Source organism: Pseudophryne corroboree, chromosome 5, assembly GCF_028390025.1.
Source record: "Pseudophryne corroboree isolate aPseCor3 chromosome 5, aPseCor3.hap2, whole genome shotgun sequence".
Lineage (NCBI taxonomy): Eukaryota > Metazoa > Chordata > Amphibia > Anura > Myobatrachidae > Pseudophryne > Pseudophryne corroboree.
The window spans coordinates 630,465,293-630,491,320 of NC_086448.1; the positions used below are offsets into that span (position 1 = coordinate 630,465,293).

General features: G+C 46.5%; 1 protein-coding gene across 2 annotated transcripts in view; it reads left to right on the forward strand.

Annotated features, from left to right (window-relative positions):
* Positions 1-26,028, forward strand: part of MIB1 (MIB E3 ubiquitin protein ligase 1) — a 216,298-nt gene that overhangs the window by 169,423 nt on the left and 20,847 nt on the right. For both annotated transcript variants that reach the window (XM_063923579.1, XM_063923577.1), the window contains exons 13-15: positions 11,180-11,312; positions 22,116-22,202; positions 25,373-25,534. In XM_063923579.1, the coding sequence (XP_063779649.1) occupies positions 11,180-11,312; positions 22,116-22,202; positions 25,373-25,534 (382 nt within the window). The remainder of the gene's footprint in view (positions 1-11,179; positions 11,313-22,115; positions 22,203-25,372; positions 25,535-26,028) is intronic.

Sequence of the window (26,028 nt, forward strand, 5' to 3'; positions counted from 1 at the left end):
AATATGTTTCCAGGAAGGCTGGAGTCAGAAAATCTGACTCGCTGTTTAGCCTGTATGCACCCAACAAGATGGGTGCTCCTGCTTCTAAGCAGACGATTGCTCGCTGGATTTGTAATACAATTCAGTTTACACATTCTGTGGCAGGCCTGCCACAGCCAAAATCGGTAAAAGCCCATTCCAAAAGGAAGGGGGCTCATCTTGGGCGACTGCCCGAGGGGTCTCGGCTTTACAACTTTGCCGAGCAGTTACTTGGTCAGGGGAAAACACGTTTGCTAAATTCTACAAATTTGATACCCTGGCTGAGGAGGACATGGAGTTCTCTCATTCGGTGCTGCAGGGTCATCCGCACTCTCCCGCCCGTTTGGGAGCTTTGGTATAATCCCCATGGTCCTGACGGAGTCCCCAGCATCCACTAGGACGTCAGAGAAAATAAGATTTTACTTACCGATAAATCTATTTCTCGTAGTCCGTAGTGGATGCTGGGCGCCCATCCCAAGTGCGGATTGTCTGCAATACTTGTACATAGTTATTGTTACAAAAATCGGGTTATTCTTGTTGTGAGCCATCTTTTCAGAGGCTCCTTCGTTGTTATCATACTGTTAACTGGGTTCAGATCACAGGTTGTACGGTGTGATTGGTGTGGCTGGTATGAGTCTTACCCGGGATTCAATATCCTTCCTTATTATGCACGCTCGTCCGGGCACAGTATCCTAACTGAGGCTTGGAGGAGGGTCATAGGGGGAGGAGCCAGTGCACACCACCTGATCCTAAAGCTTTTATTATTGTGCCCTGTCTCCTGCGGAGCCGCTATATCCCCATGGTCCTGACGGAGTCCCCAGCATCCACTACGGACTACGAGAAATAGATTTATCGGTAAGTAAAATCTTATTTTATGCGCATACGGGTGCTTTGCTCAGACTGACAATAACATCGGCGTGGGTATGTAGCGCAGTTGCAGCATGGACAGGTACCTTGTCAACTGACCTTGATACACTAGACAGGGATACCATTTTATTAACCTTAGCCCACATTAAAGACGCAGTCCTATATATGAGGGACGCACAAAGAGACGTTGGGCTGCTGGGTTCCAGAGCCAATGCCATGGCTATTTCTGCGAGACGAGCTCTATGGACCCGCCAATGGACGGGTGATGCAGACTCGAAGAAGCATATGGAGGTTTTACCTTACAAAGGTGAAGTGTTGTTTGGGGAGGGGCTCGCGGACCTGGTTTCAACAGCTACCGCGGGTAAATCTACCTTTCTCTGACGTCCTAGTGGATGCTGGGAACTCCGTAAGGACCATGGGGAATAGCGGCTCCGCAGGAGACTGGGCACAAAAAGTAAAAGCTTTAGACTAGCTGGTGTGCACTGGCTCCTCCCCCTATGACCCTCCTCCAAGCCTCAGTTAGATTTTTGTGCCCGAACGAGAAGGGTGCAAGCTAGGTGGCTCTCCTGAGCTGCTTAGAAGTAAAAGTTTAAATAGGTTTTTTATTTTCAGTGAGTCCTGCTGGCAACAGGCTCACTGCATCGTGGGACTAAGGGGAGAAGAAGCGAACTCACCTGACTGCAGAGTGGATTGGGCTTCTTGGCTACTGGACATTAGCTCCAGAGGGACGATCACAGGTTCAGCCTGGATGGGTCCCGGAGCCGCGCCGCCGGCCCCCTTACAGAGCCAGAAGAGCGAAGAGGTCCAGAGAAAGCGGCGGCAGAAGACGTTCCTGTCTTCAAATAAGGTAGCGCACAGCACTGCAGCTGTGCGCCATTGCTCTCAGCACACTTCACACTCCGGTCACTGAGGGTGCAGGGCGCTGGGGGGGAGCGCCCTGAGACGCAATAAAAACGATATAAAAACCTTATATGGCTAAAAAAAATGCATCACATATAGCTCCTGGGCTATATGGATGCATTTATCCCCTGCCAGTTTTCCTGAAAAAAGCGGGAGAAAAGGCCGCCGTGAAGGGGGCGGAGCCTTTCTCCTCAGCACACAAGCGCCATTTTCTTTCACAGCTCCGCTGGAAGGACGGCTCCCTGACTCTCCCCTGCAGTCCTGCACTACAGAAACAGGGTAAAACAGAGAGGGGGGCACTATTGGCAGCTAATATATAAATACAGCAGCTATAACAGGGAGTAACACTTATATAAGGTTATCCCTGTATATATATAGCGCTCTGGTGTGTGCTGGCAAACTCTCCCTCTGTCTCCCCAAAGGGCTAGTGGGGTCCTGTCCTCTATCAGAGCATTCCCTGTGTGTGCGCTGGGTGTCGGTACGATTGTGTCGACATGTATGAGGAGGAAAATGATGTGGAAGCAGAGCAATTGCCTGTGTTAGTGATGTCACCCCCTAGGGAGTCGACACCTGACTGGATGGTAGTAATTAAAGAATTACGTGACAACGTCAGCACTTTGCAAAAAACTGTTGACGACATGAGACAGCCGACAAATCAATTAGTGCCTGTTCAGGCGTCTCAGACATCGTCAGGGGCGCTAAAACGCCCGTTACCTCAGATGGTCGACACAGACCCTGACACGGATACTGAATCCAGTGTCGACGGTGACGAGACAAACGTAATGTCCAGTAGGGCCACACGTTACATGATCACGGCAATGAAGGAGGTTTTGAACATTTCTGACACTACAAGTACCACAAAAAAGGGTATTATGTGGGGTGTGAAAAAACTACCAGTGGTTTTTCCTGAGTCAGATGAATTAAATGAGGTGTGTGATAAAGCGTGGGTTTCCCCCGATAAAAAACTGCTGATTTCTAATAAATTATTGGCACTATACCCTTTCCCGCCAGAGGTTAGGGCACGTTGGGAAACACCCCCTAGGGTAGATAAGGCGCTCACACGCTTATCAAAACAAGTGGCGTTACCGTCTCCTGATACGGCCGCTCTCAAGGAACCAGCTGATAGAAGGCTGGAAAATATCTTAAAAGGTATATACACACATACCGGTGTTATACTGCGACCAGCGATCGCCTCAGCCTGGATGTGCAGCGCTGGAGTGGCTTGGTCGGATTCCCTGACTGAAAATATTGATACCCTGGATAGGGACAGTATATTATTAACTATAGAGCATTTAAAGGATGCATTACTATATATGCGAGATGCACAGAGGGATATTTGCACCCTGGCATCTAGAGTAAGTGCGATGTCCATTTCTGCCAGAAGAACGTTATGGACGCGACAGTGGTCAGGTGATGCGGATTCCAAACGACATATGGAAGTATTGCCGTATAAAGGGGAGGAGTTATTTGGGGTCGGTCTATCGGACCTGGTGGCCACAGCAACGGCTGGAAAATCCACCTTTTTACCCCAGGTCACCTCTCAGCAGAAAAAGACACCGTCTTTTCAAACCCAGTCCTTTCGTCCCTATAAGGGCAAGAGGGAAAAAGGCCGCTCGTTCCTGCCCCGGGGCAGAGGAAGGGGAAAAAGACTGCACCATGCAGCCTCTTCCCAGGAGCAGAAGCCCTCCCCCGCTTCTGCCAAGTCCTCAGCATGACGCTGGGGCTCTGCAAGCAGACTCGGGCACGGTGGGGGGCCGTCTCAAGAATTTCAGCGCGCAGTGGGCTCACTCGCAAGTGGACCCCTGGATCCTGCAGGTAGTATCACAGGGGTACAAATTGGAATTCGAGACGTCTCCCCCTCGCCGGTTCCTGAAGTCTGCTCTACCAACGTCTCCCTCCGACAGGGAGGCAGTATTGGAAGCTATTCACAAGCTGTATTCCCAGTAGGTGATAATCAAGGTACCCCTCCTACAACAGGGAAAGGGGTATTATTCCACGCTGTTTGTGGTACCGAAGCCGGACGGCTCGGTGAGACCAATTTTAAATCTAAAATCTTTGAACACTTACATAAAAAGGTTCAAATTCAAGATGGAGTCACTCAGAGCAGTGATAGCGAACCTGGAAGAAGGGGACTATATGGTATCTCTAGACATCAACCACGGGTCTTTACCAAGGTAATGGCCGAAATGATGATTCTTCTTCGAAGAAAAAGCGTATTAATTATCCCTTACTTGGACGATCTCCTGATAAGGGCAAGGTCCAGGGAACAGTTAGAGGTCGGAGTAGCACTATCTCAGGTAGTGCTACGTCAGCACGGGTGGATTCTAAATATCCCAAAATCACAGCTGATTCCAACAACACGTCTACTGTTCCTAGGGATGATTCTGGACACAGTCCAGAAAAAGGTGTTTCTCCCGGAGGAGAAGGCCAGGGAGTTATCCGAGCTAGTCAGGAACCTCCTAAAACCAGGACAAGTGTCAGTGCATCAGTGCACGAGAGTCCTGGGAAAAATGGTGGCTTCTTACGAAGCGATTCCATTCGGAAGATTCCATGCAAGAACTTTTCAGTGGGATCTGCTGGACAAATGGTCCGGATCGCATCTTCAGATGCATCAGCGGATAACCCTATCTCCAAGGACAAGGGTATCTCTCCTGTGGTGGTTACAGAAGGCTCATCTTCTAGAGGGCCGCAGATTCGGCATTCAGGATTGGATGCTGGTAACCACGGATGCCAGCCTGAGAGGCTGGGGAGCAGTCACGCAGGGAAGAAATTTCCAGGGCTTGTGGTCAAGGATGGAAACATAAATATCTCTTCACATAAATATCCTAGAGCTAAGGGCCATTTACAATGCCCTAAGTCAAGCAAGGCCTCTGCTTCAGGGTCAACCGGTATTGATCCAGTCGGACAACATCACGGCTGTCGCCCACGTAAACAGACAGGGCGGCACAAGAAGCAGGAGGGCAATGGCAGAAGCTGCAAGGATTCTCCGCTGGGCGGAAAATCATGTGATAGCACTGTCAGCAGTGTTCATTCCGGGAGTGGACAACTGGGAAGCAGACTTCCTCAGCAGACACGACCTCCACCCGGGGGAGTGGGGACTTCATCCAGAAGTCTTCCAAGTGATTGTAAACCGTTGGGAAAAACCAAAGGTGGACATGATGGCGTCCCGTCTCAACAAGAAACTGGACAGATATTGCGCCAGGTCAAGGGACCCTCAGGCAATAGCGGTGGACGCTCTGGTAACTCCGTGGGTGTTCCAGTCGGTATATGTGTTCCCTCCTCTTCCTCTCATACCAAAAGTACTGAGAATCATAAGAAGGAGAGGAGTAAGAACGATACTCGTGGCTCCGGATTGGCCAAGAAGAACTTGGTACCCGGAGCTGCAAGAGATGCTCACGGAGGACCCGTGGCCTCTACCTCTAAGGAAGGACCTGCTCCAGCAGGGACCTTGTCTGTTCCAAGACTTACCGCGGCTGCGTTTGACGGCATGGCGGTTGAACGCCGGATCCTGAAGGAAAAAGGCATTCCAGATGAAGTCATCCCTACCCTGATCAAGGCCAGGAAGGATGTAACTGCAAAACATTATCATCGCATTTGGCGAAAATATGTTGCGTGGTGTGAGGCCAAGAAGGCCCCTACGGAGGAATTTCAACTGGGTCGTTTCCTACATTTCCTGCAAGCAGGATTGTCTATGGGCCTAAAATTAGGATCCATTAAGGTTCAAATTTCGGCCCTGTCAATCTTCTTCCAGAAAGAACTGGCTTCAGTGCCTGAAGTTCAGACGTTTGTCAAAGGGGTACTGCATATACATCCTCCTTTTGTGCCTCCAGTGGCACCTTGGGATCTCAATGTAGTTTTAGGGTTCCTAAAATCACATTGGTTTGAACCACTTGCCACAGTGGATTTGAAATATCTCACATGGAAAGTGGTAATGCTGTTGGCCCTGGCTTCAGCCAGGCGCGTATCAGAATTGGCGGCTTTATCCTATAATAGCCCTTACCTGATATTTCATTCGGATAGGGCGGAATTGAGGACTCGTCCTCAATTTCTCCCTAAGGTGGTTTCAGCGTTTCACATGAATCAACCTATTGTGGTACCTGTGGCTACTAGGGACTTGGAGGACTCCAAGTTGCTGGACGTAGTCAGGGCCCTGAAAATATGTTTCCAGGACGGCTGGAGTCAGAAAATCTGACTCGCTGTTCATACTGTATGCACCCAACAAGCTGGGTGCTCCTGCTTCTAAGCAGACGATTGCTCGTTGGATTTGTAGTACAATTCAACTTGCACATTCTGTGGCAGGCCTGCCACAGCCAAAATCTGTAAAAGCCCATTCCACAAGGAAGGTGGGCTCTTCTTGGGCGGCTGCCCGAGGGGTCTCGGCTTTACAACTTTGCCGAGCAGCTACTTGGTCAGGGGCACACACGTTTGCTAAATTCTACAAATTTGATACCCTGGCTGAGGAGGACCTGGAGTTCTCTCATTCGGTGCTGCAGAGTCATCCGCACTCTCCCGCCCGTTTGGGAGCTTTGGTATAATCCCCATGGTCCTTACGGAGTTCCCAGCATCCACTAGGACGTCAGAGAAAATAAGAATTTACTTACCGATAATTCTATTTCTCATAGTCCGTAGTGGATGCTGGGCGCCCATCCCAAGTGCGGATTGTCTGCAATACTTGTATATAGTTATTGTTACAAACAAATCGGGTTGTTTATTGTTGGAAGCCATCTTTTCAGAGGCTCCTACGGTGGTTATACTGTTAACTGGGTTCAGATCACGAGTTGTACGGTGTGATTGGTGTGGCTGGTATGAGTCTTACCCGGGATTCAAGATCCTTCCTTATTATGTACGCTCGTCCGGGCACAGTATCTTAACTGAGGCTTGGAGGAGGGTCATAGGGGGAGGAGCCAGTGCACACCAGCTAGTCTAAAGCTTTTACTTTTTGTGCCCAGTCTCCTGCGGAGCCGCTATTCCCCATGGTCCTTACGGAGTTCCCAGCATCCACTACGGACTATGAGAAATAGAATTATCGGTAAGTAAATTCTTATTTTTTACCACTTTGTTCCCCCACAGCAAAAGAAAACTCCACAGTATCAGATGCAGTCCTTTCGGTCGCATAAGTCCAGAAGAGGTTGGGGCTCCTCCTTCCTTGCCAGAGGTGAGGGTAGAGGAAAGAGAACACCTGCTTCGGCTAGTTCCCAGGAGCAGAAGTCCTTCCCAGCTTCTACAAAATCCACCGCATGACGCTGGGGCTCCCCTAAGGGAGTCCGCACCAGTGGGGACGTGCCTACGACTTTTCAGCCAGATCTGGATTCTTTCAGACGTGGATCCTTGGGTGATGGAAATTGTTTCCCAAGGCTACAAGCTGGAATTCGAAGAGGTGCCCCCTCGACGATTTTTCAAGTCGTCCTTGCCAGCTTCACCCCCGGAGTGGGAAGTAGTGTTAGCTGCGATTCAAAAGCTGTGTCAACAGCAAGTGGTGGTCAAGGTTCCCCTGGTCCAACAGGGAAAAGGGTATTATTCCACCCTGTTTGTGGTCCCGAAGCCGGATGGTTCGGTCAGACCCATTTTAAATCTAAAATCCCTAAACCTGTACTTGAAAAAGTTCAAATTCAAGATGGAATCGCTCCGAGCTGTAATATCCAGCCTGGAAGGGGGGGATTTGATGGTGTCACTGGACATAAAGGATGCATACCTTCATGTCCCAATATACCCCCCTCATCAGGAGTACCTGAGATTCGCTGTACAGGACTGTCATTACCAGTTTCAGACGTTGCCATTTGGGCTTTCCACGGCCCCGGGGATTTTCCCCAAGGTATTGGCGGAGATGATGGTGCTCCTGCGCAGGTAGGGAGTCACAATTATCCCATACTTGGACGTTCTCCTGAGAGATCGAGAGACCAGTTGTTGAAGAGCGTGTCACTCTCCCTAAAAGTGCTACAACAGCACGGTTGGATTCTGAATTTGCCAAAGTCACAATTGGTTCCAACGACTCGGCTATCATTCCTAGGCATGATTCTGGACACGGAACAAAAATTGGTTTTTCTCCCATTGGAAAAAGCCCAGGATCTCCAGAACATGGTCAGAGACCTGCTAAAACCAAAAAGAGTGTCTGTTCATCAGTGCACTCGAGTTCTGGGGAAAACGGTGGCTGCCTACGAGGCCATTCCCTTCGGCAGGTTTCATGCGAGGACTTTTCAGTGGGACCTTCTGGACAAGTGGTCCGGGTCCCATCTACAAATACATCAGAAAATAACCCTGTCCCCCAGGGCCAGGGTGTGTCTCCTGTGGTGTGGCTACAGAGTGCTCACCTTCTAGAGGGTCGCAGGTTCGGCATTCAAGAATGGGTTCTGGGGAGCAGTCACACAAGGAAGAAATTTTCAGGGACTATGGTCAAGCCAGGAGGCTTGTCTACACATCAACATACTGGAATTGAGGGCCATATACAACGGCCTACGACTAGCGGAGAATTTTCTTCGCGACCTACCAATTCTGATTCAATCAGACAACGTCACAGCTGTGGCTCATGTAAACCGCCAAGGCGGGACAAGGAGCAGAGTGGCGATGGCGGAAGCCGCCAGGATTCTTCGCTGGGCGGAAAATCACGTTCGCGCTCTGTCAGCTGTCTTCATTCCGGGAGTGGACAACTGTCAAGCAGACTTCCTCAGCAGACACGATCTCCATCCAGGAGAGTGGGGACTTCATCAAGCAGTTTTTGCAGAGATAACAAATCTTTGGGGAATTCCTCAAATAGATATGATGGCATCACGCCTCAACAAAAAGCTTCGGAGGTATTGTGCCAGGTCTCGGGACCCTCAGGCCGTAGCAGTAGACGCCCTGGTGACACCATGGGCGGTTCAGTCGGTCTATGTATTTCCTCCTCTTCCTCTCATCTCAAAAATATTGAGGATCATAAGACATAGAAGAGTGCAGACAATACTCATTGTCCCAGATTGGCCTCGAAGGGCCTGGTACTCAGATCTTCAGGAAATGCTCGCAGAAGATCCGTGGCCTCTTCCTCTCAGGGAGGACCTGTTACAGCAGGGCCCCTGCGTGTTCCAAGACTTACCGCGGTTACGTTTAACGGCATGGCAGTTGAACACCGAATCCTAGCTGGGAAAGGTATTCCAGAGGAAGTTATCCCTACTGTGATAAAGGCTAGGAAGGAGGTGATGGCAAAGCATTATCATTGTATCTGGAGGAAGTATGTATCTTGGTGTGAAACCAAGAATGCTCCTACGGAATATTTCCATCTGGGCCGGTTTCTCCACTTTCTACAGATGGGAGTGGATATGGGCCTGAAGTTAGGCTCCATTAAGGTACAGATTTCGGCCCTATCTATATTTTTTCAAAGGGAATTGGCTTCTCTCCCAGAAGTCCAGACGTTTGTGAAAGGAGTGCTGCACATCCAGCCCCCCTTTGTGGCACCATGGGATCTTAACGTGGTGTTAAGTTTCCTGACATCTCACTGGTTTGAACCTCTTCAAACGGTTGAATGTAAATTTCTCATTTGGAAGGTGCTCATGTTGTTGGCCTTGGCATCTGCAAGGCGTGTGTCCGAATTGGCGGCTTTATCTCACAAAAGCCCCTATCTGATTTTCCGGGTGGTCTTCAGTATGCCGGCGGTCGGGCTCCCGGCGACCAGCATACCGGCGCCGGGAGCCCGACAGCCGGCATACCGACACTTATTCTCCCTCGTGGGGGTCCACGACCCCCCTGGAGGGAGAATAAATTAGTGTGGCGCGCGTAGCGCGGCGAGCGAGCCCGCAAGGGGCTCATTTGCTCTCGCCACACTGTCGGTAAGCCGGCGGCCGGCCTCCCGGCGCCGGTATGCTGGTCGCCGGGAGGCCGGCCGCCGGCAGATCGTAGTGAACCCTGATTTTCCATGTGGATAGAGCAGAGTTGAGGACTCGTCCTCAATTTTTGCCTAAGGTGGTTTCATCGTTTCGTATGAACCAACCTATTGTGGTACCTGTGGCTAAGGGCGACTTGGAGGATTCCAAGTCCCTTGATGTAGTCAGGGCCTTAAAAATATATGTAGCCAGGACGGCTTGGGGTATGCAGCCAACAAGATTGGCGCTCCTGCTTCTAAGCAGACTATTGCTCGCTGGATCTGTAACACGATTCAGCAGGCTCATTCTACGGCTGGATTGCCATTACCAAATTCGGTAAAGGCCCATTCCACTAGGATGGTGGGCTCTTCTTGGGCGGCTGCCCGAGGCGTCTCGGTATTACAGCTTTGCCGAGCGGCGACTTGGTCGGGTTCAAACACTTTTGCAAAATACTACAAGTTTGATACCCTGGCTGATGAGGACCTCATGTTTGCTCAATCGGTGCTGCAGAGTCATCCGCACTCTCCCGCCCGGTCTGGAGCTTTGATATTATCCCCATGGTCCTTACGGAGTCCCCAGCATCCTCTAGGACGTAAGAGAAAATAAGATTTTAAACCTACCGGTAAATCTTTTTCTCCTAGTCCATAGAGGATGCTGGGCGCCCGTCCCAGTGCGGACTAAATCTGCAAGACTTGTATATAGTTGTTGCTTACATAAGGGGTATGTTACAGTTGGAATCGGTCTTTGACTGATACTGTTTTTTGTTCATACTGTTAACTGGTTGCGTATATTCCAGGTTATATGGTATGATTGGTGTGGGCTGGTATGAATCTTGCCCTTAGATTAACAAAATCCTTTCCTCATATTGTCCATCTCCTCTGGGCACAGTTCTCTAACTGAGGTCTGGAGGAGAGGCATAGAGGGAGGAGCCAGTGCACACCCATACTAAAAGTTCTTTATGGTGCCCATGTCTCCTGCGGAGCCCGTCTATACCCCATGGTCCTTACGGAGTCCCCAGCATCCTCAATGGACTAGGAGAAAAAGATTTACTGGTAGGTTTAAAATCTTATTATAAGACAGAAAAAGTTTTGTTTTTGTCATCCATACAGTTTTTTTTGTAAGTGATGGGAATGAAAAAAATCCTGAAAAAGAGAGAGATACCAAAACAGGTGTGATCTCCAAAGGGCAGTAACATTATGCATAGTGTGCTCAGCTGGCCGCACATGGCCCGATCTTGTTCCTATCCGTTTCAGTCTGGCTTGTGCTGTTGTCAGACTGACAGTAGTCATCTGTTCACTAGAGTTATAGGCATGCCCAAAAATGAAACAATAGATGTGAGCAATTTTTTGTCTAGGCATGGCACTTCCTTTATGTCCACATGCTGCGATGTTGAACCAGTTTTTGTAGGAGGGTGTCTTGTTAAAAAAAAAACAAAAAAAAAAACAAATTAAAGTATTCTTTAAAACCGTGCCTTTATAGAGAATATTAGTATTTCTTTTTAGTTCTTGTATGCTATACCCTGTTTGCAATAAACATTCTCATACTTATACTTTGTTATTTATTAGTGCTATGCGTGTCTTGCTGTCAAAGTTACCACGACCATGGATTGTAGATGAGAAGAAGGATGATGGATACACTGCATTGCACCTAGCAGCACTCAATAATCACGTTGAAGTAGCTGAATTGTTAGTTCATCAGGTATGTGTGCAGGCATGCTACATCCACTATGCTGTATCTCATGCTGTGCACCCTTCTTACTCCTACTAGGTCCTTCTTCCACTGGGTGAAAATTATCTGGAGTAAGTTGGCACGTTGTAAAGGAATTTATATTTACATTATGGGATAAATTTATAAATATATCCTTGTTATGGGCTTTTACTGTTATACTACTTTTTAGGATAGTGCTCTCAATGTTTGAGAGGCTATTACCGTTATATTATTTGCTCTCTTTCCCTTAGAATGCATTGATCTCCTCCTAGAGCTCTCCTGTTGGTCATGAAAATCTTTTCACAATACATTAGCTTGGGGTGTAACCCAACATAGCAATACAATGTTGTGGAGTTTGTCTGTGCACCTCCCATAATGGGCAGTTAATTATACAATTGGGTGGTGGTAGGGGAGTGTCCGAGACCAGATAAAGAAGGGACAAACACATCATCTGAAGGCACTGTACCCACTGACATTGAATTTGCATTTCATAGCACAAGTACGAACAACAAGTAATTTAAGTGGTCATTTGTGCCAAGCACTGTAATGGAGCAAGCAGCATTTGGACTGCTACAATGTTCTCTGACACAAGTAACATCACAAGTAGGTATGTGCTTATTGGACAAAATGGTTTCCATTTTCAGACCCAAAATGCTAATTTAACACACACAGTTGATAACAGTGAGTATAAGGCCTTAAACTGTTTATAGCCTATGCAAAGGGATATGCTTAAATATATATTTCTCTAACGTCCTAGTGGATGCTGGGGACTCCGTCAGGACCATGGGGATTAGCGGCTCCGCAGGAGACAGGGCACAAAAAGTAAGCTTTTAGGATCACATGGTGTGTACTGGCTCCTCCCCCTATGACCCTCCTCCAAGCCTCAGTTAGGTTTTTGTGCCCGTCCGAGCAGGGTGCAATCTAGGTGGCTCTCTTAAAGAGTTGCTTAGAAAAAGTTTTTAGGTTCTTTATTTTCAGTGAGTCCTGCTGGCAACAGGCTCACTGCATCGAGGGACTTAGGGGAGAGAAGTGAACTCACCTGCGTGCAGGATGGATTGGCTTCTTAGGCTACTGGACACCATTAGCTCCAGAGGGAGTCTGAACACAGGTCTCGCCCTGGGGTTCGTCCCGGAGCCGCGCCGCCGACCCCCCTTGCAGATGCTGAAGATTGAAGAGGTCCGGAACCAGGCGGCAGAAGACTTTCAGTCTTCATCAGGTAGCGCACAGCACTGCAGCTGTGCGCCATTGTTGTCAGCACACTTCACACAGCGGTCACGGAGGGTGCAGGGCGCGGGGGGGGGGGGGGGGGCGCCCTGGGCAGCAATGTATAATACCTGTATGGCGAAAAATACATCACATATAGCCCTTGAGGCTATATGGATGTATTTAACCCCTGCCAGATATCACAAACTCCGGAGAAGAAGCCCGCCGAAAAGGGGGCGGGGCCTATTCTCCTCAGCACACAGCGCCATTTTCCCTCACAGAAATGCTGGTGGGAAGGCTCCCATGCTCTCCCCTGCACTGCACTACAGAAACAGGGTTAAAACAGAGAGGGGGGGCACTGATTTGGCAATATGAATATATATTAAATGCTATAAGGGAGGAACACTTATATAAAGGTTGTCCCTGTATAATTATAGCGTTTTGGTGTGTGCTGGCAAACTCTCCCTCTGTCTCCCCAAGGGGCTAGTGGGTCCTGTCCTCTATCAGAGCATTCCCTATGTGTGTGCTGTATGTCGGTACGTGTGTGTCGACATGTATGAGGAAAATGTTGGTGAGGAGGCGGAGCAAATTGCCTGTAATGGTGATGTCACTCTCTAGGGAGTCGACACCGGAATGGATGGCTTATTTATGGAATTACGTGATAATGTCAACACGCTGCAAGCCGGTTGACGACATGAGACGGCCGGCGAACAAATTAGTACCTGTCCAGGCGTCTCAAACACCGTCAGGGGCTGTAAAACGCCCATTTACCTCAGTCGGTCGACACAGACCCAGACACGGACACTGATTTCAGTGTCGACGGTGAAGAAACAAACGTATTTTCCTTTAGGGCCACACGTTAAGGGCAATGAAGGAGGTGTTACATATTTCTGATACTACAAGTACCACAAAAAAGGGTATTATGTGGGATGTAAAAAAAAAAACTACCTGTAGTTTTTCCTGAATCAGATAAATTAAATGAAGTGTGTGATGATGCGTGGGTTTCCCCCGATAGAAAATTATTGGCGGTATACCCTTTCCCGACAGAAGTTAGGGCGCGTTGGGAAACACCCCTTAGGGTGGATAAGGCGCTCACATGCTTATCAAAAAAAAGTGGCGGTACCATCTACAGATAGGGCCGTACTTAAGGAGCCAGCTGATAGGAGGCTGGAAAATATCCTAAAAAGTATACACACACATGCTGGTGTTATACTGCGACCAGCGATCGCCTCAGCCTGGATGTGCAGAGCTGAGGTGGCTTGGTCGGATTCCCTGACTAAAAATATTGATACCCTTGACAGGGACAGTATTTTATTGACTATAGAGCATTTAAAGGATACATTTCTATATATGCGAGATGCGCAGAGGGATATTTGCACTCTGGCATCAAGACTAAATGCGATGTCCATATCTGCAAGAAGATGTTTATGGACACGACAGTGGTCAGGTGATGCAGATTCCAAACGGCACAAAGATGTATTGCCGTATAAAGGGGAGGAGTTATTTGGGGTCGGTCCATGGGACCTGGTGGCCACGGCAACTGCTGGAAAATCCACCGTTTTTTACCCTGAGTCACATCTCTGCAGAAAAAGACACCATCTTTTCAGCCTCAGTCCTTTCGTCCCTATAAGAGTCATATCTGTCCAGGGATAGAGGAAAGGGAAGAAGACTGCAGCAGGCAGCCTATTCCCAGGAACAGAAGCCCTCCAACGCTTCTACCAAGTTCTCAGCATGACGCTGGGACCGTACAGGACCCCTGGATCTTACAAGTAGTATCCAAGGGGTACAGATTGGAATGTCGAGACGTTTCCCCCTCGCAGTTTCCTGTAGTCTGCTGTACCAATGTCTCCCTCCGACAGGGAGGCAGTATTGAAAACAATTCACAAGCTGTATTCCCAGCAGGTGATAATAAAATGACCCCTCCTACAACAAGAAAAGGGGTATTATTCCACATTATATGGTGGTACTGAAGCCAGAAGGCTAGGTGAGACCTATTCTAAATCTGAAATATTTGAACACTTAAAAAAGTTCAAATCCAGATGGAGTCACTCAGAGCAGTGATAGCGAACCAGGAAGAAGGGGACTATATGGTGTCCCGGGACATCAGGGATGCTTACCTCCATGTCCCAAAATTTGCTTTTCTCACCGAGGGTACCTCAGGTTCGTGGTACAGAACTGTCACTATCAGTTTCAGACGATGCCGTTGGATTGTCCACGGCACCCCGGGTCTTTACCAAGGTAATGACCGAAATGAGGATTCGTCTTCAAAGAAAATGGACGACCTCCTGATAAGAACAAGGTCCAGGGAACAGTTGGAGGTCGGAGTAGCACTATCTCAAGTAGTTCTACGACAACACGGGTGGATTCTAAATATTCCAAAACCGCAGTTGTTCCAACGACACGTCTGCTGGTCCTAGGGATGATTCTGGACACAGTCCAGAAAAAGGTGTTTCTCCCAGAGGAGAAAGCCAGGGAGTTATCCGAGCTAATCGGGATCCTCCTAAAACCAGGAAAAGTGTCAGTGCATCATTGCACAAGAGTCCTGGTAAAAATGGTGGCTTATTACGAAGCGATTCCATTCGGCAGATTTCACGCAAGAACTCTTCAGTGGGATCTGCTGGACAAATGATCCGGATCGCATCTTCAGATGCATCAGGGGATAACCCTATATCCAAGGACAAGGGTGTCTCTCCTGTGGTGATTACAGAGTGCTCATCTTCTAGAGGGCCGCAGATTCGGCATTCAGGATTGGATGCTGGTGACCACGGAGGCTAGCCTGAGAGGCTGGGGAGCAGTCACACAGGGAAAAAATTTCCAGGGAGTGTGATCAAGTCTGGAGAATTCTCTCCACATAAATATACTGGAGCTAAGAGCAAATTTATAATGCTCTAAACTTAGCAAGACCTCTGCTTCAAGGTCAGCCGGTATTGATCCAGTGGGATAACATCACGGCAGTCGCCCACGTAAACAGAAAGGGCGGCACAAGAAGCTGGAGGGCAGTGGCAAAACTGCAAGGATTTTTCGCTAGGCGGAAAATCATGTGATAGCACTGTCAGCAGTGTTCATTCCGGGAGTGGACGACTGGGAAGCAGACTTCCTCAGCAGGCACGACCTCCACCCGGGAGAGTGGGAACTTCATCGGGAAGTTTTCCGCATGATTGTGAACCGTTGGGAAAGACCAAAGGTGGACATGATGGCGTCCCGCCCGAACAAAAAACGGGACAGGTATTGCGCCAGGTCACGAGACCTTCAGGCGATAGCTGTGGATGCCCTGGTGACACCGTGGGTGTAACAGTCGGTGTATGTGTTCCCTCCTCTGCTTCTCATAACCAAGGTATTGAGAATTATGAGACGTAGAGGAGTAAGAACTATACTCGTGGCTCCGGATTGGCCAAGAGGGACTTGGTACCCGGAATTTCAAGAGATGCTCACAGAGGACTAATGGCCTCGGGAGCTAAGAAGGGACTTGCTTCAGCAAGTACCATGTCTGTTCCAAGGCTTGCCGCGGCTGCGTTTGACGGCATGGCGGTTGAACGCCGGATCCTAAGGGAAAAGGCATTCCGGAAGAGGTCATACCTACCCTGGTCAAAGCCAGGAAGGAGGTGACCGCACAACGTTATCACCACATGTGGTGAAAATATGTTGCGTGGGTGAGGCCAGGAAGGCCCCACGAAGAAATTTCAACTAGGTCGATTTCTGCACTTCCTGCAAACAGGAGTGTCTATGAGCCTCAAATTGGGGTCCATTAAGGTTCAAGTTTCGGCCCTGTAGATTTTCTTCCAGAAAGAATTGGCTTCAGTTCCTGAAGTCCAGACATTTGTCAAGGGAGTATTGCATATACAGCCCCTGTTGTGCCTCCAGTGGCACCGTGGGATCTCAACGTAGTGTTGGTATTCCTCAAATCATATTGTTTTGAACCGCTCAAATCTGTGGATTTGAAATATCTCACTTGGAAAGTGACCATGCTGTTGGCCCTGGCCTCGGCCAGGCGATTGTCAGAATTGGCGGCTTTGTCTTACAAAAGCCTATATTTGATTTTCCATTCGGACAGGGCAGAACTGCGGACTCGTCCCCAGTTTCTTCCTAAGGTGGTGTCAGCGTTTCACCTGAAACAACCTATTGTGGTGCCTGCGGCTACTAGGGACTTGGAGGACTCCAAGTTGCTAGACGTTGTCAGGGCCCTGAATATATATATATATATATATATATATATATATATATATATATATATATAATTCCAGGACGGCTGGAGTCAGAAAGTCTGACTTGCTGTTTATATTGTATGCACCCAAAAAGCTGGGTGCTCCTGCTTCTAAGCAGACTATTGCTCGTTGGATTTGTAGTACAATTCAGCTTGCACATTCTGTGGCAGGCCTGCCACAGCCAAAATCTGTAAATGCCCATTCCACAAGGAAGGTGGGCTCATCTTGGGCGACTGCCCGAGGGGTCTCGGCTTTGCAACTTTGCCGAGCAGCTACGTGGTCAGGGGGGAACACGTTTGTAAAATTCTACAAATTTGATACCCTGGCTGAGGAGGACCTGGGGTTCTCTCATTCGGTGCTGCAGAGTCATCCGCACTCTCCCGCCCGTTTGGGAGCTTTGGTATAATCCCCATGGTCCTGACGGAGTCCCCAGCATCCACTAGGACGTTAGAGAAAATAAGATTTTACTTACCGATAAATCTATTTCTCGTAGTCCGTAGTGGATGCTGGGCGCCCATCCCAAGTGCGGATTGTCTGCATTACTTGTACATAATTATTGTTACAAAAATCGGGTTATTATTATTGTTGTGGGCCATCTTTTCAGAGGCTCCTTCGTTGTTATCATACTGTTAACTGGGTTCAAATCACAAGTTGTACGGTGTGATTGGTGTGGCTGGTATGAGTCTTACCCGGGATTCAAGATCCTTCCTTATTGTGTACGCTCGTCCGGGCACAGTACCTAACTGAGGCTTGGAGGAGGGTCATAGGGGGAGGAGCCAGTACACACCATGTGATCCTAAAAGCTTACTTTTTGTGCCCTGTCTCCTGCGGAGCCGCTAATCCCCATGGTCCTGACGGAGTCCCCAGCATCCACTACGGACTACGAGAAATAGATTTATCGGTAAGTAAAATCTTATTTTACATGGTACTCCAGATTCACAAGCAGGACTTAATGCACATTTACATGCTGAAATGCAATGAACTGTAACTGCAGTATTAGATCTACTTGTAGTCTATATTTTAATGCTGAAAACAGGAACACACTTTAGAGTATAAAGTGAACTAAGAGTACACCAACCTTTGAAAATGCCTATATAATGTGTGTGCTAAACCTACGTATATATGTGTATGTATATATATATATCAATCAGTACTCACCACCGCGTTTCCGTTGCCATGGGAACCCGCCGCTGCCTTCACCGCCCACACCACACCCCCGTGTCCTCCTACACCTGCTAGGGCACTCACTTCCTGATTCCTTGGCCGCGTTGCTGCCAGCGCCACCGTGCAACGTGTCATTGCGTGACACAGCCGCGGCGAGCCGCGTACGTTTGCGTTGCCTAGCAACACAACCGCGTCCAGCGTCATCGCATCTTGTGTCCGTCAGATGACGCGCGCACACGCGTTGCCCAGCAACCCGGTCAAACCATGAAGTGCACCCACAGCTGGGCTCCTAAGCGGACCATCGGCGGCGCGTTTGTGTCAGTATTAGGGCGTTACCCGGCAACCACAGCACAACATCACCACAGTGGCTGCACTATCAGTGTATGGGGCACACCAACATCTGAACATAAATACATTTAGATAAGATGCTGAAATTGCTGACTCATATCACTAGTACAATCATAGGACAATTTTATAGTTATTATAAACAGCAACAAGAATCTGGCTGTAATATATCCATAATGTAGTTATACTCTTACTGTAAACAGTCACATCCAATCACAATATCCAAATCGATATGGCCATAAATTTCAGCATCCAATAGCAATCTAATATAAACAATATATATATACAAAATATTTACATACAAAATCAACAAAAAAACTTAAGCAATTTTTGATCATGGAATTTAAACTGTGGAATAAGTCCCCACAGGGCTGAAATAGCATATGTGTGGACAGTATTAATACAGGTTGAGTCTCCCTTATCCAAAATGCTTGGGACCAGAGGTATTTTGGATATGGGATTTTTCCGTATTTTGGAATAATTGCCTACCATAATGAGATATCATGGTGATGGGACCTAAATATAAGCACAGAATGCTTTTATGTTTCATATACACCATATACACACAGCCTGAAGGTCATTTTAGCCAATATTTTTTATAACTTTGTGCATTAAACAAAGTGTGTGTACATTCACACAATTCATTTTTGTTTCATATACACCTTATACACACAGCCTGAAGGTCATTTAATACAATATTTTTAATAACTTTGTGTATTAAACAAAGTTTGTGTACATTGAGCCATCAGAAAACAAAGGTTTCACTATCTCACTCTCACTCAAAAAAGTCCGTATTTCGGAATATTTGGATATGGGATACTCAACCTGTATATATAACGGCAAACCTGTTCCACCAGTATAGATCAACATTATTATCACAAGAATGGTGAAAATTATATCTCCTCGTTTAATCCATCCGGGGTTAACGTATTCATCTGGTAGATCCATCTACATTCTTGTCTCAACAACAAGTTACCCCTATCCCCACCTCTTCTCAATGGTGGCACATGGTCGAGTGGCATGAATCTAAAGTCCTTAATCAGATGTCCACTTGCAACAAAATATTTCGCCACTGGCGGAGTGCTTGGCTCTATTTGTTGATATGCTATTTTTATGGAAGACCGGTGCATCGATATTCTTTGTTTGACTATCCGTATGGTCTTGCCCACATAAAGTTTGTTGCATGGGCAAATGATAACATACGTCACGTATTTGGTCTCGCATGTCATCCTGTGTCGAAGTTGGTACTCTTCCCCCAAGCTTGGGTGCACAAAGCTTTTTCCTGTCCGCATGAAGCTGCAATTCGCAGAGCTACCACATTTGTAGGCTCCTTTTTTGTGGACTTAACCAACCAGAACTTAAGCCAACCCGCGGACTGATGTCGGAGTATGAGACCCTTTCTTTCAGATCCCCACTTCTTTTATAGCTGAAAAGTGGGGTATTACTACAATATCTGCTTAATACAGGGTCCATCTGGACAATGTGCCAATATTTGAATATTGATTTTTTTCACCAGGCCTGATGTTATAGCATAAGTGCTAGCAAAGACCATCCGGTTTTCCATGGATTTTTTTCTCACGTGGTTTTAGCAATTCTTCACGTTTCAAACTCAAACATTTAGTTACTAATTGGGAAAATGGAACCAGGCTTGCCGTTATTGGATTTTGTTGATCATCTTAACGGCAAGCCTGGTTCCATCAGATTTACCTGTAAATATAGTTTTACGGAAATTGAGTACCTAGATGTTCTAGTGGGAATTAGAGATGGTTGCTTCTCTACAAATATCTTTAAAAAGCCAACTGATAAAAACACATTACTTTTAGCAACAAGTTTTCACCCTCAACCCCTAAAGAAGGGACTTCCATTTTCCCAATTAGTAAGAGTGGCACGAATTACATCGGAAATTACACAAGTACCTGAGGCTCTGGCAGAATATCGATGCACCGGTCTTCCATAAAAATAGCATATCAACAAATAGAGCCAAGCACTCCGCCAGTGGCGAAACATTTTGTTGTCAGTCGACATCTGATTAAGGACTTTAGATTCATGCCACTCGACCATGTGCCACCATTGAGAAGAGGTGGGGATAGGGGTAACTTGTTGTTGAGACAAGAATGTAGATGGATCTACCAGATGAATACGTTAACCCCGGATGGATTAATCGAGGAGCTATAATTTTCACCATTCTTTTGATAATAATGTTTATCTATACTGGTGGAACAGGTTTGCCGTTATATATATTAATACTGTCCACACATATGCTATTTCAGGTCTGTGGGGACTTATTCCACAGTTTAAATTCCATGATCAAAAATTGCTTAAGTTTTTTTGTTGATTTTGTATGTAAATATTTTGTATATATATATATTGTTTATATTAGATTGCTATTGGATGCTGAAATTTATGGCCATATCGATTTGGATATTGTGATTGGATGTGACTGTTTACAGTAAGAGTATAACTACATTATGGATATATTACAGCCAGATTCTTGTTGCTGTTTATAATAACTGTAAAATTGTCCTATGATTGTACTAGTGATATGAGTCAGCAATTTCAGCATCTTATCTAAATGTATTTATGTTCAGATGTTGGTGTGCCCCATACACTGATAGTGCAGCCACTGTGGTGATGTTGTGCTGTGGTTGCCGATTAACGCCTTAATACTGACACACACGCGCCGCCGATGGTTCGCTTAGGAGCCCAGCTGTGGGCGCAATTCCTGGTTTGACCGGGTGGCCGGGCAACGCGTGTGCACGCGTCATCTGACGGACACAAGATGCGATGATGCGGTTGTGTTGCTAGGCAACGCACACGTACGCGGCTCGCCACGGATGTGTCACGCAATGACGCGTTGCACGGCGGCGCCGGCGGCAACGCGGCCAAGGAATCAGGAAGTGGGTGCCCTAGCAGGTGGAGGACGACACGGGGGTGTGGTGTGGGCGGTGAAGGCAGCAGCAGGTTCCCATGGCAACAGAAACACGGTGGTGAGTACTGATTGTGAATTGGGGATTATCACAACAGGTGTACACACTTAGGTTGGATTAGTAGCACATAAAAGAAGCATTGGTAGGCTGCAGATGGTTGATACTCCCCTGATGACGGCATGGTCCGGAACGGCTGTTGGGAGCTGTAGCTGGTTTGGTGTGAGGACCCCAGAGAAATCGTGAGATAAAATGTTATTGCTGGATTGCCAACTATGCTCAAATTGCACATTGTCTTTTTAAAGCATTAAATAACTTATCAGTTAAAGGAGTGCTGGTCTGGTCTACGACATAAGCCCTTGCTGATAGATGTACGTACGTACGTACGTACGTATGTATGTATATATATATATATATATATATATATATATAATATATATTCCTAATTGTGCTAAAGTCTTTCAGTCTTTAATGTAGTTTGCATGTTATGACAGGAACCAGGAGCCCAGTGATACTGTTTGTCACCGAGCGGGTACAGGAACAGGAGTGCACACAGCTGTTGCTATCTTTAGCTTGATGTTATAAATGTCCTGCTGTTAGGTGGCACTGCATAGCGTCATATTTATAGATGTCATTTGCACTAAGGGTTAAATAGAGGTGAGTTATACTATGATTATTAGACCATTTAATCTAATAATGTCACATTAAAGTTTAAAGTGACAATTGTGTTTCTGGTATCATTATATAAAAAAGCCTTGTTCAGTTTTCAGAGCACCATTGATATCGTATGTAATACAGTAATAACCCACATAACTCGGCATAGTGAATCAGGAATGTGATCTGTATGATACCTGCTGACATTGTCTGTATGACTGAGTATAGGTGAGAATGCGGATTTATGCGTAGGAGGGCTGTTAATTGCTACTCTGACACTGTATTGCTGTTCCCCTTTACAGGGCAATGCAAACTTGGACATCCAAAATGTAAACCAGCAAACTGCTCTTCATCTGGCTGTTGAACGGCAGCATACGCAGATTGTCAGGGTAAGGAGTCGTAACTTTTTTGTTTTATAGATCAGATTTTAACTGCTCAGTCCTACTTCACCCTTTTTAAATGACTGTTCTCTAATTGGAAAATCTTTAAGACAAGGTAGCCCCGGGTGACAAATATTGATTAATTCCAAATGAGTTTCCAGTAACTTTAAACCCTAAATCTGGCAATTATATGTAATAGATGAAATCTACTATTAAGTAGTCTATGAAGGTCAGACTTGGACAGGCATGGCGGAAAATGTTTGTTAAGAAGATAGTTGCTATTGTGTTCTATGCACTTACTGTATATTCTCACTGTACCAAAAGGAATGCAGTGGCTGCGTATGAACAAACTTTATAATGATCCTCTTACTAAAGTCTTGGGATGAGAGGCAGAATTGGCCTGTCTGGTCATTCTTACGGGCAGACTCCGCGGCTAATTACAGGGGCAGCACAATTCAATTAGCAGGGATTCACAAAAGTGTGCAAATCTCCCAGTTTCAGGAGGTGTAAGCAAAGGACACAATTGGAGGTTCATGCGCGCTGAAAAACCCATTGTTTCCTCCGCTTACAATGAATGAGTGCGTTTCCATGTGGTAATTCCCGATTTTATATGCTGGAAAAATTGAATAGCTTTTCACGGCTCCGCAAAGTAATTAGTCGACATTTAGGCATGAGATAAGCCCCACAGCTAATTGAATATGCCTGTTTAGAGTGCTGTTCTGAATTATGATTAGTTTATCACTCATAATCCTGTTTAAAGTACTCATGGCCATTTTTAACGAACCACAAATGCACCTTTTTTTCATTAAATGAATATGTGTTGTGGCAACATTGAAGCTTGTGTTATTAGGGCAATACACAACTGGAGAATGGCAAGATGCCCGCGAGTAATAGAGGCTTAGGCTGGTGTCAAACACTTTTATACACAGAAGGACAATACAGCTTATTTACACAAGAGCCTAATTCAGACCTGGTCGCTGCTGTGCGTTTTCACACATTGGCCGATCAGGTCTGAACTGCGCGTGCATATTCACCGCAATGCGCAGGCGTGGCGGACTGCATCAACGGGGATCACTGTTTAGCGATGGGACGGTACGAATATTCCGAACGCACCAGCGAACGCAGAGAGATTGACAGGAAGAGGGCGTTTGTGGGTGGTGTCTGACCGTTTTTAAGGAGTGTCCGGAAAAATGCAGGAGGGACCAGGAGTTTGGAGGTAGGGTTTCTGACGTCAGCTCCGTCTCTGATCATCACAGCAGCAGAGTAAGTCCTGGTCTGAGCAGAGACTGCACAAACTAATGTTTGTGCAGGTGTCCAACACATGTGATCGCACACCTGCACACCGCCCATACCCTCCCCCTGTAGGCGACGATTACCTGATTGCAGGGATGCAAAAAACGCACCCTAGCGATCAGGTCTGAATTACCCCCAAGTTTTGTTAGGAAATGCTGCATCTAACATTCATAACTGTCTGACCAGAAAACCATGGCATTCTAAAGCAGTATTCTCCTCAGCCAGTGCTGCATGCAATGTATTATGCAGATTTGTAAAATAATTCTTATTCGTGTGATGAGACTGTCCTTATTCTGAACTTTGAGCTATATTTTTTGTTCTGGGAACTAATAAGCATATTAAACTAAATCCTAAATCTTGCTTTCTCTCTGTGGATCTTCCAGGTCTCCTAATGCTTTTATAATGGCCCAAGGAGGAGATACTCTGTTCCTTGGGCCTTATTTGAGGCAGTGAAATTCATGGAGTGCACATAAGTAATATTTAGGATTTTATTTTAAGACCCCTAATTCCGCTCACCCTTACCTCTCCAGGTATCTTGTTAGTTCTGACCCACTTACAGTCAGTGGTTTCTGTAAAATATGCACTTTGCATAGATTGCAGAGCTCTGCAAGGTTAGCATATGTGCCAGGAGAATACAGTAGTCTATGCACCTGGTTTACGCAAGGAAAGAACAGTAGTAAATGTGCTTGTTAATGTCTGGAGAGAACAGTATTGTATGCCTCTGGTATACATCAGGAGATCTTACTTGACAGTGTTAGTCGTATATGCTGCAGGGCACACCCTTTCTGCATTTGCCCATTGCTGGCACTTGGATAACACCTGCACCAAATAATTCAGATTTTTATTTTGGGACCTTGTGGGATAGCCTCTGGGTGTTCTAAGAGACTGCCTCCTATTTCTGAAGTGCCTAGTTTCCCTACCTCTGTTTAATACTTTGCCCATGTTTGCATGCCTCCTCCATCATCCATCTTTTAAGAGTAGGAAATCATAAGTGCAAAATTCTTGGCAGTCGTCTCAGGAAGGGATTTGTTAATGCTGTGGCACTCTGGAATGCACTTAACCCTTTGTGGTAAAACAAGGGATCAGCAATCTGAGGCTGGGTACACACTTGACGATGTGCAGCCGATATATCATGTGAACCGGCAGATCGGACAATATATTCACATTGTCAAGTGTGTACGCACTGTATCATGAATGATGCACACTCCCGCTAGTTGTTAATAACATCCCCCATTGCCTCTACGTGCAGTCAAAACCGGGTGATGTCGTTAACGATGGATGCCATGACGCAGCATGGTGCAGTCCCCTACCCCCATCCCCCACCGCCGTCGTTTGTCGCTGTCTGCATCGGCAAATGTGTATGTACTTGCCGATGCCGGGTCCCATTGCTGACAACAATGCATCGTTTGCGATGTTGTTAAGTGTGTACACAGCCAAAGCCTGATGTAACTGGTATCTCTAGAACAGCAGTGCTTAATGTGGTACGGGGGAAAGTTATGCATTTTCTTAGTCTTTCTTCTGACCCAAGTTGCACACTGCTATTTGTGTGATCAGCACAATTGATCGCTGTGCTTGCTGTGTTTTTGGAGATCAGTTATTCTTTTACAAAAATGGTTTTAACATTCTTGTGGGTAAAAAATCCTCCAATGCTGTTAGCCATTTATTGATAGTCATGATGTACAAACTATTTTATTTCCATTCGATGGATATTCATTTAGAAGGAAATCTCTGCTAAATGTCCTTGTATTGTATTTGTTAAAGTGTGTGGGGGAGCGGGGATAGCATTTTTTTGTCAGTGTTTCTTCGTGCAGTTTAGTTGTATTCTACCTTAGCATCATCTATGTACTGGTGAAATACGTTGAAGTTCAGTGATTCTGTTCTTATAGTTGTTAGTCCGTGCGGAAGCCAAACTGGATATACAGGATAAGGATGGCGATACACCTCTACATGAAGCCCTTAGGCACCATACCCTGTCACAGCTGCGCCAGCTCCAGGACATGCAGGATGTTGGCAAGGTAGACACTACATGGGAACCATCAAAGAATACAGTGAGTATTTCCCAGACAGCTTACATGTTGCCTTTTGTAAGGTTTTTTTCATTTTAAGGATATTATTGATTAACTGCTTCTACTTTAGGATAATTTAAAAAAAAAATGGTATTTTCTAAAGTGCTTGGAATATCTTAAATTATTCCATAGTTTCACAATGAAACTTCCTCTGTAATTACTCATTAGGTGCATATCTTATCCAGCATTTGTAGTGGTAGACTGCCTGAGAAGTGTGGTTTACCATGTGGGCATGGTCTGAGTGTTGTCATTCAGGATGTTGACATATTCTCAATGTGGACACTGACATAGGGGTGTATTCAACTCATGTCTCCGACATGTGTATTCAATGGCCAGCCAAACCTGACAGGTTTGGCCCGTTCCCAACAATGGCTATCTAACTTTTTTTAAACTCTGTTTGACGTTGTCGGAAACGGGGCTAAAACCTGTCGGGTTTGGCCACACTTCCGACAAGTCAGATTTCCTGACTTGTTGAG